The 12,817-nt window shown below is 46.7% G+C and overlaps 1 protein-coding gene across 3 annotated transcripts in view; it reads left to right on the top strand.

The window, feature by feature from the left end:
- Nucleotides 1-12,817, top strand: part of LOC138758619 (single-stranded DNA-binding protein 3-like) — a 133,786-nt gene that overhangs the window by 103,084 nt on the left and 17,885 nt on the right. For all 3 annotated transcript variants that reach the window (XM_069927845.1, XM_069927846.1, XM_069927844.1), the window contains 7 exons: nt 2,010-2,093; nt 2,870-2,929; nt 6,137-6,203; nt 7,285-7,355; nt 9,919-9,986; nt 10,898-10,946; nt 12,143-12,178. In XM_069927845.1, coding sequence (XP_069783946.1) covers nt 2,010-2,093; nt 2,870-2,929; nt 6,137-6,203; nt 7,285-7,355; nt 9,919-9,986; nt 10,898-10,946; nt 12,143-12,178 — 435 coding nt within the window. The remainder of the gene's footprint in view (nt 1-2,009; nt 2,094-2,869; nt 2,930-6,136; nt 6,204-7,284; nt 7,356-9,918; nt 9,987-10,897; nt 10,947-12,142; nt 12,179-12,817) is intronic.

Here is a 12,817-nt window from a genome sequence, read left to right as displayed (position 1 = left end):
TAACTTACTCTGTCTCTTTCTCTCTCTGCAGACATCGTTTGACTTGAATGATGTCCAGTAACTTTTGCTTTTCTTAACAGAGGGCATGGAGTTCACATTAAAGGAGTTAGAGACAGTTTAGTGTCCACAGGGTTGGAACTTTAAGTTTGACAACGTGCACCTCCAAATTCAAGGCAGTTTCTTTCCTTCTGTTATCAGACTCCCATTGGTAAGGGACCTGCACCATATAACTGCACTTTTTAACTCTATACCCTGCACTTTCATCTTGTTAAACTTTTGTTTCATTGTAACCCCCATCTCCTGAATCTTTTCTATTTATTCTTGCACTCCCTGTTGTACAGTTGACTGCCTGGATGTGGAAGACAAAGTTCTTCATTGTATCTTCAAGCAATAAAAAATGAAATTAAATTCACTAAAAACCAACAGCAAATGCCAACAAAGTGAGAGTAAGACACCCCCCCACTAGGAGACTAGATCTCCCACTATGTCCGTCATAGTTATAAAGGACCAAGGATGGAATCCATTGCTGTACCCTTCCCTCTCAGGGAAGTCTGCTCCCCCTTAAGTGTGTCACCATTATTCTCATCCCATCCATTCACTTTAGGAGTGAACTCCACATTCTGTTGAGACAAGTTGTTCTAGAATTGCAGACTATTTTTAAGAGACTGTCTTATATTTCCAATCAGCTGTTTTGGAATGCTTGCAGGTAGAATGATCCTCTCTACATAGCCACGACCCTAACCTTTCACAGTTTGGGGGATCAACACCAGCTAGTTCATCTTTGCTGTGCTAGTGGAGACATGCCTGACAGCTCCTTTTGTATTATATATCTACTTGGATTGGGAATCTGGTCATGGAATGCCCAGCACAAAGCATTGAAGGAAATTCCATCCTCACTGTATCTGACATCTACGAAGTTCCTCAATCTTGTGCAACAGTTGTCTAGTTCAAAAAGTGCTTAGAGAACATCCAGACCCTAGTTTACCTTTTACCCATTCCCGCATCATTCTCCAAGGTCAGCAGTGCCAACATATCCTTCAAAGGCACTGAATGACCCCAAGATCGGATACTTTTCCACAGACCGCGCAGCACTCGCCTGCACATGCAGAGTTCCTCCAGCAGAGGTCAGTGGGCAGCAATTAGAACTCATCCACACTTGGGGACCTTGTCTGATCCAGGTCTGGTTTTAACCCTTGTTTAGGTCATCAACATGTAATAGTGGGATCTGAAAACACATCCCTGAGGTTATAGATTGAATAACAAAACTACTCTATGCTTCACCACCACCCGCCCCCCCCACCCCCTCCCTAAATGATAGGTCTTTCAGCCCTTCCCATCTGCCCCATTACAGTATTCAATCCCCAACCACTTTCCCGTCCATACACCTTTCCGCAGATCCATAATGTCATTCTTGTTTCGAACATTGTCAATAGCGTAATCCTCTGTTGTTGTGAGTTCCAAATGTTCAAAAAGCGTCATCTTGTGCTAAGTCCGAAAATCTGGATTGTTCGGTGATTGGGTGGGTCAAGATTTTCCAGTTTCTCGGGCAAAGGAAATTGCTCTACCTTCTAATCATTTTAAAAAAAACATACGTCACAAATTATAGCGTTGCCACAGTTTGATTGACCATTTCAAAATGGCAACCACGTTGTGGCCTCTATGGCGCTTACACGCTCACTCACGCACATGAATTTATTAAAAGTTTGAGAGTTTTTGAAAAGTCCAGATTCTCAGGTGGTCCGGATTTCTGGCATCCAGATTTTTGGACTTCTGCTCTACCTTGAGCCAACAATGGCCCTTCCAGCCTCAGTGCCTCACAGCTGAGGTCAGGCTATTGAGGACGGCCTGGGATAATGCAGATTCCAGTTTCTGGTTCATCCTTCTCTTCAGTTTTTTTGCCCACTGTGATGCCCACTGCTAGGGTCAGCTTAGAGTCAGGCTGGGGTGACCTCCTGGCTTTGGTTCACTGTCCGCGAAGTAATGTCGCTGATTTATTTGTTCTGTTGAAGGGTCCCCCAGGATCGCAACCTACACCACACAGTCAGGCACCTCGACACAACCCCAACAACCCCATCATGGGACCCCATGGTCAGGTGAGTGCTATCCACTGCCGTGAGGAAGGGGACGGTGTGGAAGTAATCTGTGGTACTTTTCCCCTGGTGAATGTTAGATGGGATGATTCTGAGAGAGTTAAACTCTGTATCTAACCCATGGTTGACAGTGTGGAGGGAGGTTTATGCATTACCTAATCCATTTTTGTCCTGAGAATGTTTACTGGGATTGATATAGAGGGAGCTTTCCCCTGGATTTAACATGTGGTGTCCCTGCTCTGGCAGTGGACTGATGGGACACAGTGAAGGAAGCTTTGCCCAGTATCTAACCCATTGGAATTTTTGCCATGGGATGGGATGATATAGACAGTGGTTTTCAAACTTTTTCTTTCCACTCTTTAAATAATCCCTAAGGCATCGGTGCTCTGTGATTAGTAAGGGATTACTTAAGGTGGTGTGTGAGTGGAAAGAAAAAGTTTGAAAATCGCTGATATTGAGGGAGCTTTCTGAGTGATAATTGATGGATCGAGCTTTCCTTTGGATGTAACGCTTGTTGACCCTGGCCTGGGAATGTTAGGCAGAACTGTGTGACAGAGCTATCTTCGGGATCAAACCCTTTTTACAATTGGCACAGACCTCTGCTGCTCTGCAGGGGGCTGTTGGCAGGTACTGAGGCAATGGACTGTGTTCTCTGCACACCCCTCCTGCATGCTTGTTGTTGGCAATTTTGAAGGGGCTTGGAATATTTTTTTGGATGTTTGGAGTAGCTGGGAATCTGCCGAACAGCCCATGACAGGCTCGTCTTTCTCCCCCAACAGTCCTTCATGTCTCCACGATACCCAGGCGGACCCCGGAACTCCCTCCGGATATCAGCACAGGTGAGTGTCGCCAGATTTGTGACCCTGCCCCTTTGACTGGAAACTAAACAATCAGGACCCCCCCCCCCCCCTCCCAATATAAGGAGATGTCCAGGCAAGGAGCTGACCGACTGCCAGGTTGGCTCCTCGTCTGGAGTGACGAGAGGGGGCATAGGATAGTGGGAGGGGAAAGATTTAAAAGGGGGCCTGAGGGATCAGCATTGATGGCGGTGGGTGAATGGAATGAGCTGCCAGAGGACGTGGAAGAGCCATCTTTGCAACCGTACAACAACAACCTTTGAAAGACATTCGGATAGGTACGTTAAAAGGCCTAAAATCCAGACTGCTTGGGGATTGGGTCGGTCCGGATTTTCGCATTTTCCAGATTCTCAGGCAGAACTTTTAAAATTCAAATTTAAGGAGGAATAAAGAAGAGATGAACAGGTAAATTTTGATAGTTTATTCATGAAGCACACTTCATTTATCAAAACGAGCATATAGAGCCAAATCATGTGAGTGTGCAAACAAAATATTTAGATCACATGACAGATGTACACAGCGCATCAATCTATCTTATTCAAATTCCATTCATTGAAGCCACATTGCCTTATTCTAACCAATACAGTCACCTATATACTTAACCATACACCTACTTCATATGCCCACCTTAAATAGAAGTGGGTCAGGGTAAATCTTATTGAATATATCACTGTGTCTTCAGAATATATACACTTGTATACAGTCACAATCTCATCTGCATACGTTGCTCCAATTAAGTGTAGAATGCACCAGTCGAACTCTTTCCCACCACTGAGATTGTATCCATAATCCATCTTGGTAACTTCATGATGAAAACATCAGTCCTTAGTCGGAGTTTGGCTTTTAAGCTTTCCATTAAATATGCACTCTTTAATCTTGCCCTCCATGTTGGAGAGTTAGTGCCCAAGCAACCATGCCTGGCTTTTTGTATCTAGATCCTCTGGAGTCATTCCCAATATAAAATATGCTGGCTCCAAATGTAGGTCTACCCCCATAATTTCCACCCGAATATCTCTCCAATATTAGTCCGATTCTCACTGGCACATTAACCCAGCAATTAACCACCAATCTGGTTAACAAGCCAGTGTGAATGCTCGTAAAATGGCACTCAACGTCTCCTCATTTGTCAGGAAGGCACAACAGTGAATGCATTTCCTGAGATTGAAGCGAGCATGGCTACCAGCCACCATTATGCCAACCTTCCACAGGAACTCTATCAAGAGCGCCCTGGCTGACAACATCACAGGGTGGTACGGTTGTTGCAGAGAAATGGATTAGAGGTCAATCCACAGGACCATAAGAGTAGCAGAGAGATCTCTGGAGTCTCCCTCGACATGATCTACCGGGATCGTTGTCTGAAGAGGACGCGCAGAATCATTGAGGACTCCTTCCACCCTCCACACATCTTTCAGTTGCTTCCATCGGGGAAGAGATACAGGAGGATCAGAGCCAGCATTACCAGGCTGAGGAATAGCTTCTTCCCAGAGGCAGTGAGGATGATGAACGACCAAAGGAGATGCGCACACTAACTATCCAGGACTTTCATATATACATGAAAATATTTATGTATTTATTTATATAGATAAAATACTTGTCCTGCATATGTATTGTTTGTCTGTATGTGTTATGTCTGGTTGTGTGTTTGCATGTTTTGCACCAAGGGCCAGAGAACGTTGCTTTGTCAGGTTGTACAACCAGATGAGAATATACTTGACTTAATGTCTGACACCAATGGCCTGACCATCGCATCTTCCCATTCCACCTACTTGAGGCCTGTACCCTTACGACCTTCTCCTGTGGCCTTGAGAAAGGGAACTACTGTTCGAACCAATGAACTGTGGCAAAGAATGAGGCCATTTTGGCCATCATAAGCCTAGATTTTTTAAATGCAATCCCAGCATTTTTTGTCGTTCCCTAATAGTCCCTGAAGTGACTTATTAGAGATTAAGAGGCAACCTTATTGGTGGGTCTGAAGTCAAGTGCATGAGACTGAGTGGGAGAGTCCCTTCCTGAAAGACAAGCCAATTTTCCTTTTCCTTCCATCCAGTTATTTTAAGGTTATCCATCAGGCGATGTTGAGCTTTTCCCCAGTGCCTGTTGGAGAATTTCCAATGTTAGACGTAACATTTGATCAATGCTGGTCTGCAGTAGATTCATTTCTGGGCCAGAATTCCAATAAATGTGTTCAGATCCCAGAGAAGTAGTTTTGGGAATTGGGAATTACATGTTAAAAATTTGGAAGGTAGGAGCTGGTGAAAAGGGACTGACGAACCATCCGATTGATGTGAACATTCGGACTCCTACCCAGAGACTGGGCCTATACATTGACTGCAGTCTCACACCCTCACCCCTAACTGTCCTCCAGAATGAGTTGCCCAGATAGGCTGCCTCTCAGGGGTGGCGGCGGGGTGGGGGGGGTGGAAAAATAAAGGTCAGGTCAACCTACACCTGGGAATTAGTATCTCCTCTCTCTGCTGGTGTTGAAACTGGGAGATGATGAGGGTTCAGGGTGGGGAGCAGCTGAGTGAAAGACCTGCAGCAGAAAAGTGAATTAAAGGCTGGGGACAGGTCTGTCCATGGTCTCATGCACTGCCAGACTGAGGACATCCTGCAAATAGGAGGAACAACATCTCATCCTCCTTCTGGGCACCCTCCAACCAGATAACTTTAAGCATTAATTGGTTTCCATTGTCTCTCTCTCTCTCTGTCGCCCTCTCTTTTCCCTTTTCCTTCTGTCTCCTTTCACAGAGCCAACATCAATTCTCACCTCTCCTCTTATCACATCCAATTAATGCCTTTTCTTTGTTGGTCTGGACTCCTTCCCCTCCTGTTCTTCTGTCTCTTCCACTTAGATGTCTCTTTTTTCACATACCATGAAGAAGGGCTCAGGCCTGAAACGTCGGTAATCTATCTCTGCCTCCTATGGACGCCACGAGACTGGCTGAGTTCCTCCAGCATTTCTGTGTTTTGACTGAACCAATGCTGCCCATTAGACTGACCCCTCCAGCAGGAAGAGGGACCAACATTTGTGGCTGGAGAAAGTCTGTGTTGGTGAATTTGGGCAGTGAATGGCCAGGCCCTAAGGCTGTCTCAGTGGGCATGCAGAGGGTGGGGTGGGAGAGGGGGGAGGCGATGGGGAAATCTCTCTCTAATGTTAACCATTCCTTTATTTCTGCTATATTCCTGTAGCCTCCTATTGGTGTCCCAGGATCTCAGCCTCTGTTACCAAATGCCATGGACCCAACAAGGCAGCAAGGTGGGTGTAGGGTTGCGGATGTTGTTGAGCCAGAGGCCTGGACTGAGATTGGCTCAGTTAAAGATCCTTGGCCTCCCCCACTCACTGTTCACCCTCTCCTTCCTCCTCTTCCTGAGCCATTTCACTCACTGCCTCCCCCGTGGAATTCATCCCTTGACCTGTCCCCTCTCTATTACCCTTTCACCAAGAGTATTCTTTCCTGACAGGGTATCATAACTTCCAGGGGATGTCGAAGAGTGTGTCAATATTTACACACTGGGTGTGTTAGAATTTACTGGGTGGAACGGTTAGTGCAACACTGTTACAGGGCCAGCAACCCAGGTTCGAATCCGGCGCTGTCTGTAAGGTCGTTGTACGTTTTCTCTGTATCTGTACGGATTTCCTCTGGGAGCTCCGGTGTCCTCCCACTATTCAAAAATGTACAGTGGTTGTAGTTTATTTGGGCGGCATGGGCTTGGGGGCTGGAAGGGCCTGTTACCAAGCTGTATGTCTAAGTTTTTTAAATGAGTTTTGGGGCGGGGGGTGTGTATTTAAAGGGGGAACTGTGGGGGGGAGGTGTTGGTATTCAAAGGGGGTCTGTGGGAGGGTATCAGTATTTAAAGGGGGACTGTGGGGTTGTCGGTATTTAAAGGGGAACTGTGGGGGCGTATCGGTATTTAAAGAGGGACTGTGAAGGTGTGTCGGTATTTAAAGGAGAATGGGGGGGGTATCATCATTTCTAGGGTGCCTCTGGGAGTGTGCCAGTATTTAATGGATGGGTCTGGGAGGATGTATTCACATGGGAACAAGTGTATGGGAGTGTACCAGCATTTAATGGATGGCTCTGGGAGGATATATTCACATGGGAATGAGTGTATGGGAGTGTGTCATTATTTAATGGATGGCTCTGGGAGTATGTATTCACATGAGAACAAGATTATGGGAGTGTGCCAGTATTTTGTGGGTGGCTCTGGTGGCAAGTATTAACAGGGGAATGTATCAGTATTCACAGGGTGACCCCAGGAATGGGTCACTATTTACAACAGATCTTGGAGAATGTGAGGGTATTTCTGATGATGCTTTGCCTTTGTGTTTATCACAGGGCACCCAGGCATGACGGGTCCGATCCAGCGAATGACTGCCCCTCGAGGACTGGCTGGCATGGGTCCCCAGGTACTTGATGGATCTCTCTCCTCACAAGCCTACTCTGGAGAGGCACCCTGCTCCTCCTACAATCTGACCCATCTTCAGTCCGTGGATTAACCCTGAATGTGCCAGGGCTCCTTCATACCCAACTCTGTCTTCAGTGCACAAGGCCAGATATGCAAAATTGAGTAATTGCTGCAAATCTGAAATAAAAGCCATGCCCGCCATTGCTCCACAGGTTCACCATTGTCTCTGAGGGAGAAACTCGTTCATGTGTCAGGTCCACAACTTCCAAAAATCGAGAAGAGGTCGGGGTCAAGCAGATTTTAAGTTGGAAAGAAAGTAGAGAAGGAGGGGCAAAGTGGATGAAAGGCAACGCTGTGAGAGGAAAGGGGGAGGGGAAGCCTCCCTGACACCATGATTTCACGTTCCGGGGTTGGGCAGCAGCACGAACATTTGCAGCTGGAATTCACAGATTCTGCAGCCACACCAGGGGACCGACTTTAAATTCCCACTGAAACTTTACAGTGACCCCATTCAAAGAGCATACTTTTAGGTCCAGCAGAAGGTCCCAGCTACATAGCCCCTGTCTGAGCGACCTGGTCACATCTTCCTATGATGTTGTACACCACAGAAATAAGCCCTTCAGATTTATTGTCAGAGTACATACATACATGACATCACATACAACCATGAAATTCTTTTCCCTGCGGGCAAGGCAGAATTACCACTTTTTGGTAGTGCAACGCACACCTGTAAACAAATCAAGGTATGTAAGCAAACTGTGCAATATGGAGAGAGAGAAAAAAAATCTATAAAGTGCATAAGTGAGTCCTTAAATGAGTCCCTGATTGAGTTTGTCATTGAGGAGTCTGATGGTGGAGGGTGGGCAGCTGTTCCTGAACCTGGTGGGTGCGAGTCTTGTGGCACCGAGTCCTCTTTCCTGATGGCAGCAGCGAGAACAGAGTGTGTGCTGGGTGATGCGGATCCTTGATGATTGCTGCTGCTCTCCAATGGCGGTGTTCCCTGTAGAGGTTACTGATGGAGGGCAAAAGTTTAACTTGTGATGTCCTGGGCTGTGCCCACTACCTTTTGCAGGAACTTACGCTCAGGGTATTGCTATTTGGATACCAGACCATGATGCAGCTGGTCAGCACACTTTCCACCACACACCTGTGGAAATTTGCCACGGTTTCCGCTGTCCTGCCAAACCTCCGCAAACTCCTGAGGAAGCAGGGGCACAGATATGCTTTCTTCACGATACTGTTTGTGTGTTGGGTCTAGGAAAGACTCCCAAGAACTTAAATTAGTTAGCCCTCTCCCCCTCTGATCTCCCAATGAACAATGATCGACAAGCCAGTGCCAGCCATTGACATCAATCCCGCACTATTCCCATTTTACCATCTCCATATTATCATATAACAATTTACAGTACCGAAACAGGCCATATTGGCCCTTCTAGTCCACACCGATTTACGTGAAACTCCACTAGTTCCACCTACCCACTCCCATGCCCATAACCCTCCAACCCCCTCTCTTCCATGTACTCATCTGGCCTCCTCTTAAATTACAGAATTGACCCGGCTGCAACTACTTCTTCCGGTAGGTAATTCCATTCAGCCACCACTCTGAGTGAAGAAGCATCCTCTTATATCACTCCTAAAGTTTTGCCCCTAACCCTTAACTTATGACCCCTTGTACCAATCTCCCCTACTCTCAGGAGAAAGAGCCTATTCTCATCATCTATTCCCTTCATAATTTTAAATATCTCTTTCAAATACCTTCTCAACCTTCTACCCTCCAACGAATAAAGTCCCAGTCTACTCAATCTTTCTCCATATTCAAGATACTGCAATCCAGGCAACATTTTTGTAAACCCTCTTTGCACCCTCTCTACCTTATTTATATCCTTCTTATAATTTGGAGACCAGAACGGCACACAATACTCCAAACTTGACCTCACCAAAGCCTTAAACAGTCTCAACATCACCTTCCAGCTCCTATATTCTATGCAATGATTTATAAAGGCCAGCATACCAAAAGCCTTCTTCACTGCCCTATCTACATGGGAATCTACCTTCAAGGAACACTGAACCATTATTCCAAGATCCCTCTGTTCCTCTTCATTCCTCAATGCCCTCCTCTTCACTGCATACATCCTATTTTGGTTATTCTACCCAAAATGAAGGACCTCACACTTATTGACATTAAACTCCATCTGCCACCTTTCCAAACAGTCCAAATCCTTCTACTCCATGAAAACCCTCTTCACTATCCACAACTCCCCCTATTTATCTCCAAATTCTACCATTCATCTACACCCAAAAGGTAATTGAAAGTGGTTAGTTAACTTCAACCCATAAGTTTTTGGTATGTGGGAGAAACTGAAAGACCTAGGGAAAGTCCACATGGTGGTGTCAGAGAGAACGTACAAACTCCACACAGACAGTGCCTGAAGCCATCAGTGAACCAAGGAACTGGCCCCATGAGCAGCCGCTCTACCATGTGCACCATTGTACCACCCCTGATGCGTGACATTGCCAGCTTTCTTTGCCGCTGTTCTCTCAACTTCTGCCTTTTTCTCTTCCAGAACTACGGAGGTGCAATGCGGCCCCCGCCAAACTCTTTAGGAGGACCTGGAATGCCGGGAATGAATTTGTAAGATATCCTAATGAATTATGATTGCTGGATTGTGGGATTCACTTGTTCCTCGTCATTGGAGACTGGCCTGTCTTCACGTCAGATGAAACTGCCGAGGAATATCTAAAGGACAAAGGGAGGGCGGGCAGTTCGATGATCACGGGGGGCCACCTGTCGCACATTTGGCCTGTACAATTCTTCTTGCTTCCTTGCGCTTTTTGTTGTTGTTTACCTTCCTGTTAGTAATTCTTGTTGAATCTACTTCCACCTTACCTTCCAACTCACTACCCAGAAATATTCTCCCCTTTGCCCTTCTGCTGTGTTTGCCAGTCCCTCTCGACCTGACCCAGATTTGGGTGATCAATTCCGAAGGTTAACAGTCTCTCCTAGTTATCATCAATCAAAACTTTCCTAAATTGTGGGCCATCGGAATCTCCGATGCTGAGCAGGTTCAGTCCAGGAGAACAATCCAGCTTGTTTTCGGGTTGGATGGATGCAGCCTAAAAGATTGGCATGTGTGATCCATTGGCATAGACACACTGCTCCTGAGATCACCTCAGGACATCCCAGTCCTTTACAACCATTGAGGCACATTTGAAGTTCATTTGCTCTTGTAATGTAGGAAATGCAGCAGAAAACTTACGCACAACACTCTCCTACAAATGGGATAATACCCAGAGATATAGTTTTCACTTTTGTAAGTTTAGAAATTGGGTGGGTGGTGAGGAAATATTGAGAAGTAACAGCTAACATCTGGGTCAGAACTTGGCAACTTTAGGTATGCGTTCCCCAGTAGAGTGTGTATGTGACAGTCTTCCAATCAGAGTCTTCCTGTTGGAGAGTCCTGTCATTTAGCAAGAGGGTTTACCTGTTTGCCAGGAGAAGACATGCTGTCTCATATTTGTAACAGAGCTGTGTTTTGGTTACAGGGGCCCAGGGGGTGGGAGAACATGGCCAAACCCACCCAATGCTAATTCGGTGAGTAACGGTTATGTGGTGGCACGGTTGGCGCCAGCGATCAGGACTGGACCAGGGTTCGAATCCTGCACGTTCGAGTTTGTACATTTTCCCTGCGTCTGCTTGGGTTTTCCCCGGGGGCTCTGGTTTCCTCCCACCATTCAAAATGTGCTGGGGGTTGTAGGTTAATTGGGTGTAAATTTGGCTGCATGGACTCGTGGGCCGAAATGGCCAGCTACCGTGCTGAACTAAATTAAAACTGGTCATGGTGTCAGATACCATTGAACAAATATTTCCTCAATCACTGCATTAACTGGTTCACCTGTCGCCAGACCCATCGTAGTCTGTTCCTCCTTTTCTGTCCAAGCCCCACTCCTCTGCGATACTGACATCTCTGGGTGGGTAATGATTTTATAATAGAGCAAGTTCATTCTGAAAACAATAATTCATGAAATGGCAGTAGCGATGGTATCTGGGACTGTGAGAAAGATCAGAGATTGAGATAAATTGCACTGTACACTCTCTGACACTGCAAAGTGACCTTTTTTTATATTTGGAACTGAGGTCAAAATCAGATCTGAGTGAAACACGGACTTCTGCAGATGCAGTGATTGTAATAAAAGCAGAGAAATGCAGGAGGAGCTCAGCAGGTCTTGCAGCATCCAACAGGAGATGCACCCAAAGTTGTATTCCCAACGTTTCAGGCTTGAGCCCTTCCTCAAGGTGTGAGCAATAAACTGACAGGCTTCAGTATTAGAAGACGGGTAAAAATGGAAAAATGGGAGAGGGAGCAGTTCTGGCCAACAGACAAAGGTGTTGATTAGATACGAAAGAGGACAGGAGAGAGGAAAGGTGAGGATTGATTGGGGGAAGGGGGTTGCTTTTGGCTTTGTGAAAGGAGACAGAGGGGAAAGAGAGGAGAGAGGGAGATAGTGAGAGGGAATGATGGGTTGGTGCTAATGGAAACCAGAGACATCAATGTTAATGCCATCGGGTTGGAGGGTGGCCAGATAGAATATGAGGTGTTGAGCTGTAATCTAATTGAAAGGCCGAGCAAACTTAAGTGGAGGAAATTCAGCTTTTCCTACGTTCTCATCGATTTTATCTTTAATTAAGCAGGGCTACTTGTGGCGATGAAACAAAGTTCTAACGATGAAACCTGAAGGCACCAATAATGGAAGTTCATTGCTAATGGTTTGCCTCTTTCTTTCTCCCAGATATCATATTCCTCATCGTCACCGGGCAGCTACGTGGTGAGTTTATTGTCATCCTGCTACTCAGATAAAGGCCCATCTACACACCACTCCTTCCCACAAACCAACACCCCTCCCCCACCTCCCCCCCATGTCCTATCCCTGCTCTTCACTGTACTTTGAGAGCTTGGTACTCACCCACCCCTGCACACCCAACCAATCACCCCTCCCCTCATTTTCTCTTCACCTATCCTCCACTTCCCTCCCAGTGTCTCCATCTCCTCTGCCTCTCTTCCCTACCCCAGCTTTGGAAATCAATCGCCCGTCCCTGCACACGATACACCATGTCCCTGCCCTCCATTTCCTTCCTGCAACCCTTGCCCACATCCCTCTCTCCCTCCCTCCACATATCCCTCCCTTCCCTGTCCACCCATCCTCATACCACACTCCCCCAGGATGCCACCTCTCCATGCCATCCTCTCAAGGCTATCACCCATGCTTGCACCCCTCCCCTCTCTACAGACCCCCTCTCCATACCCCTCCCCTGTCCAAACCCTTCCATACCCTTCCCCTTTCCTCCCATACCCCCTTCCACATCTCTCCCCTCTCTGCACACCCACTCCACACCCTCCCTCCCTGTCCAAATCCCTCCACACCCCTCCCTGACCATACCCCTCCCTGACCATACCCACCCTCACG

The sequence above is a fragment of the Narcine bancroftii genome, chromosome 3, assembly GCF_036971445.1.
Source record: "Narcine bancroftii isolate sNarBan1 chromosome 3, sNarBan1.hap1, whole genome shotgun sequence".
NCBI lineage: Eukaryota > Metazoa > Chordata > Chondrichthyes > Torpediniformes > Narcinidae > Narcine > Narcine bancroftii.
This window is presented reverse-complemented; position numbering and strand designations above follow the sequence as displayed.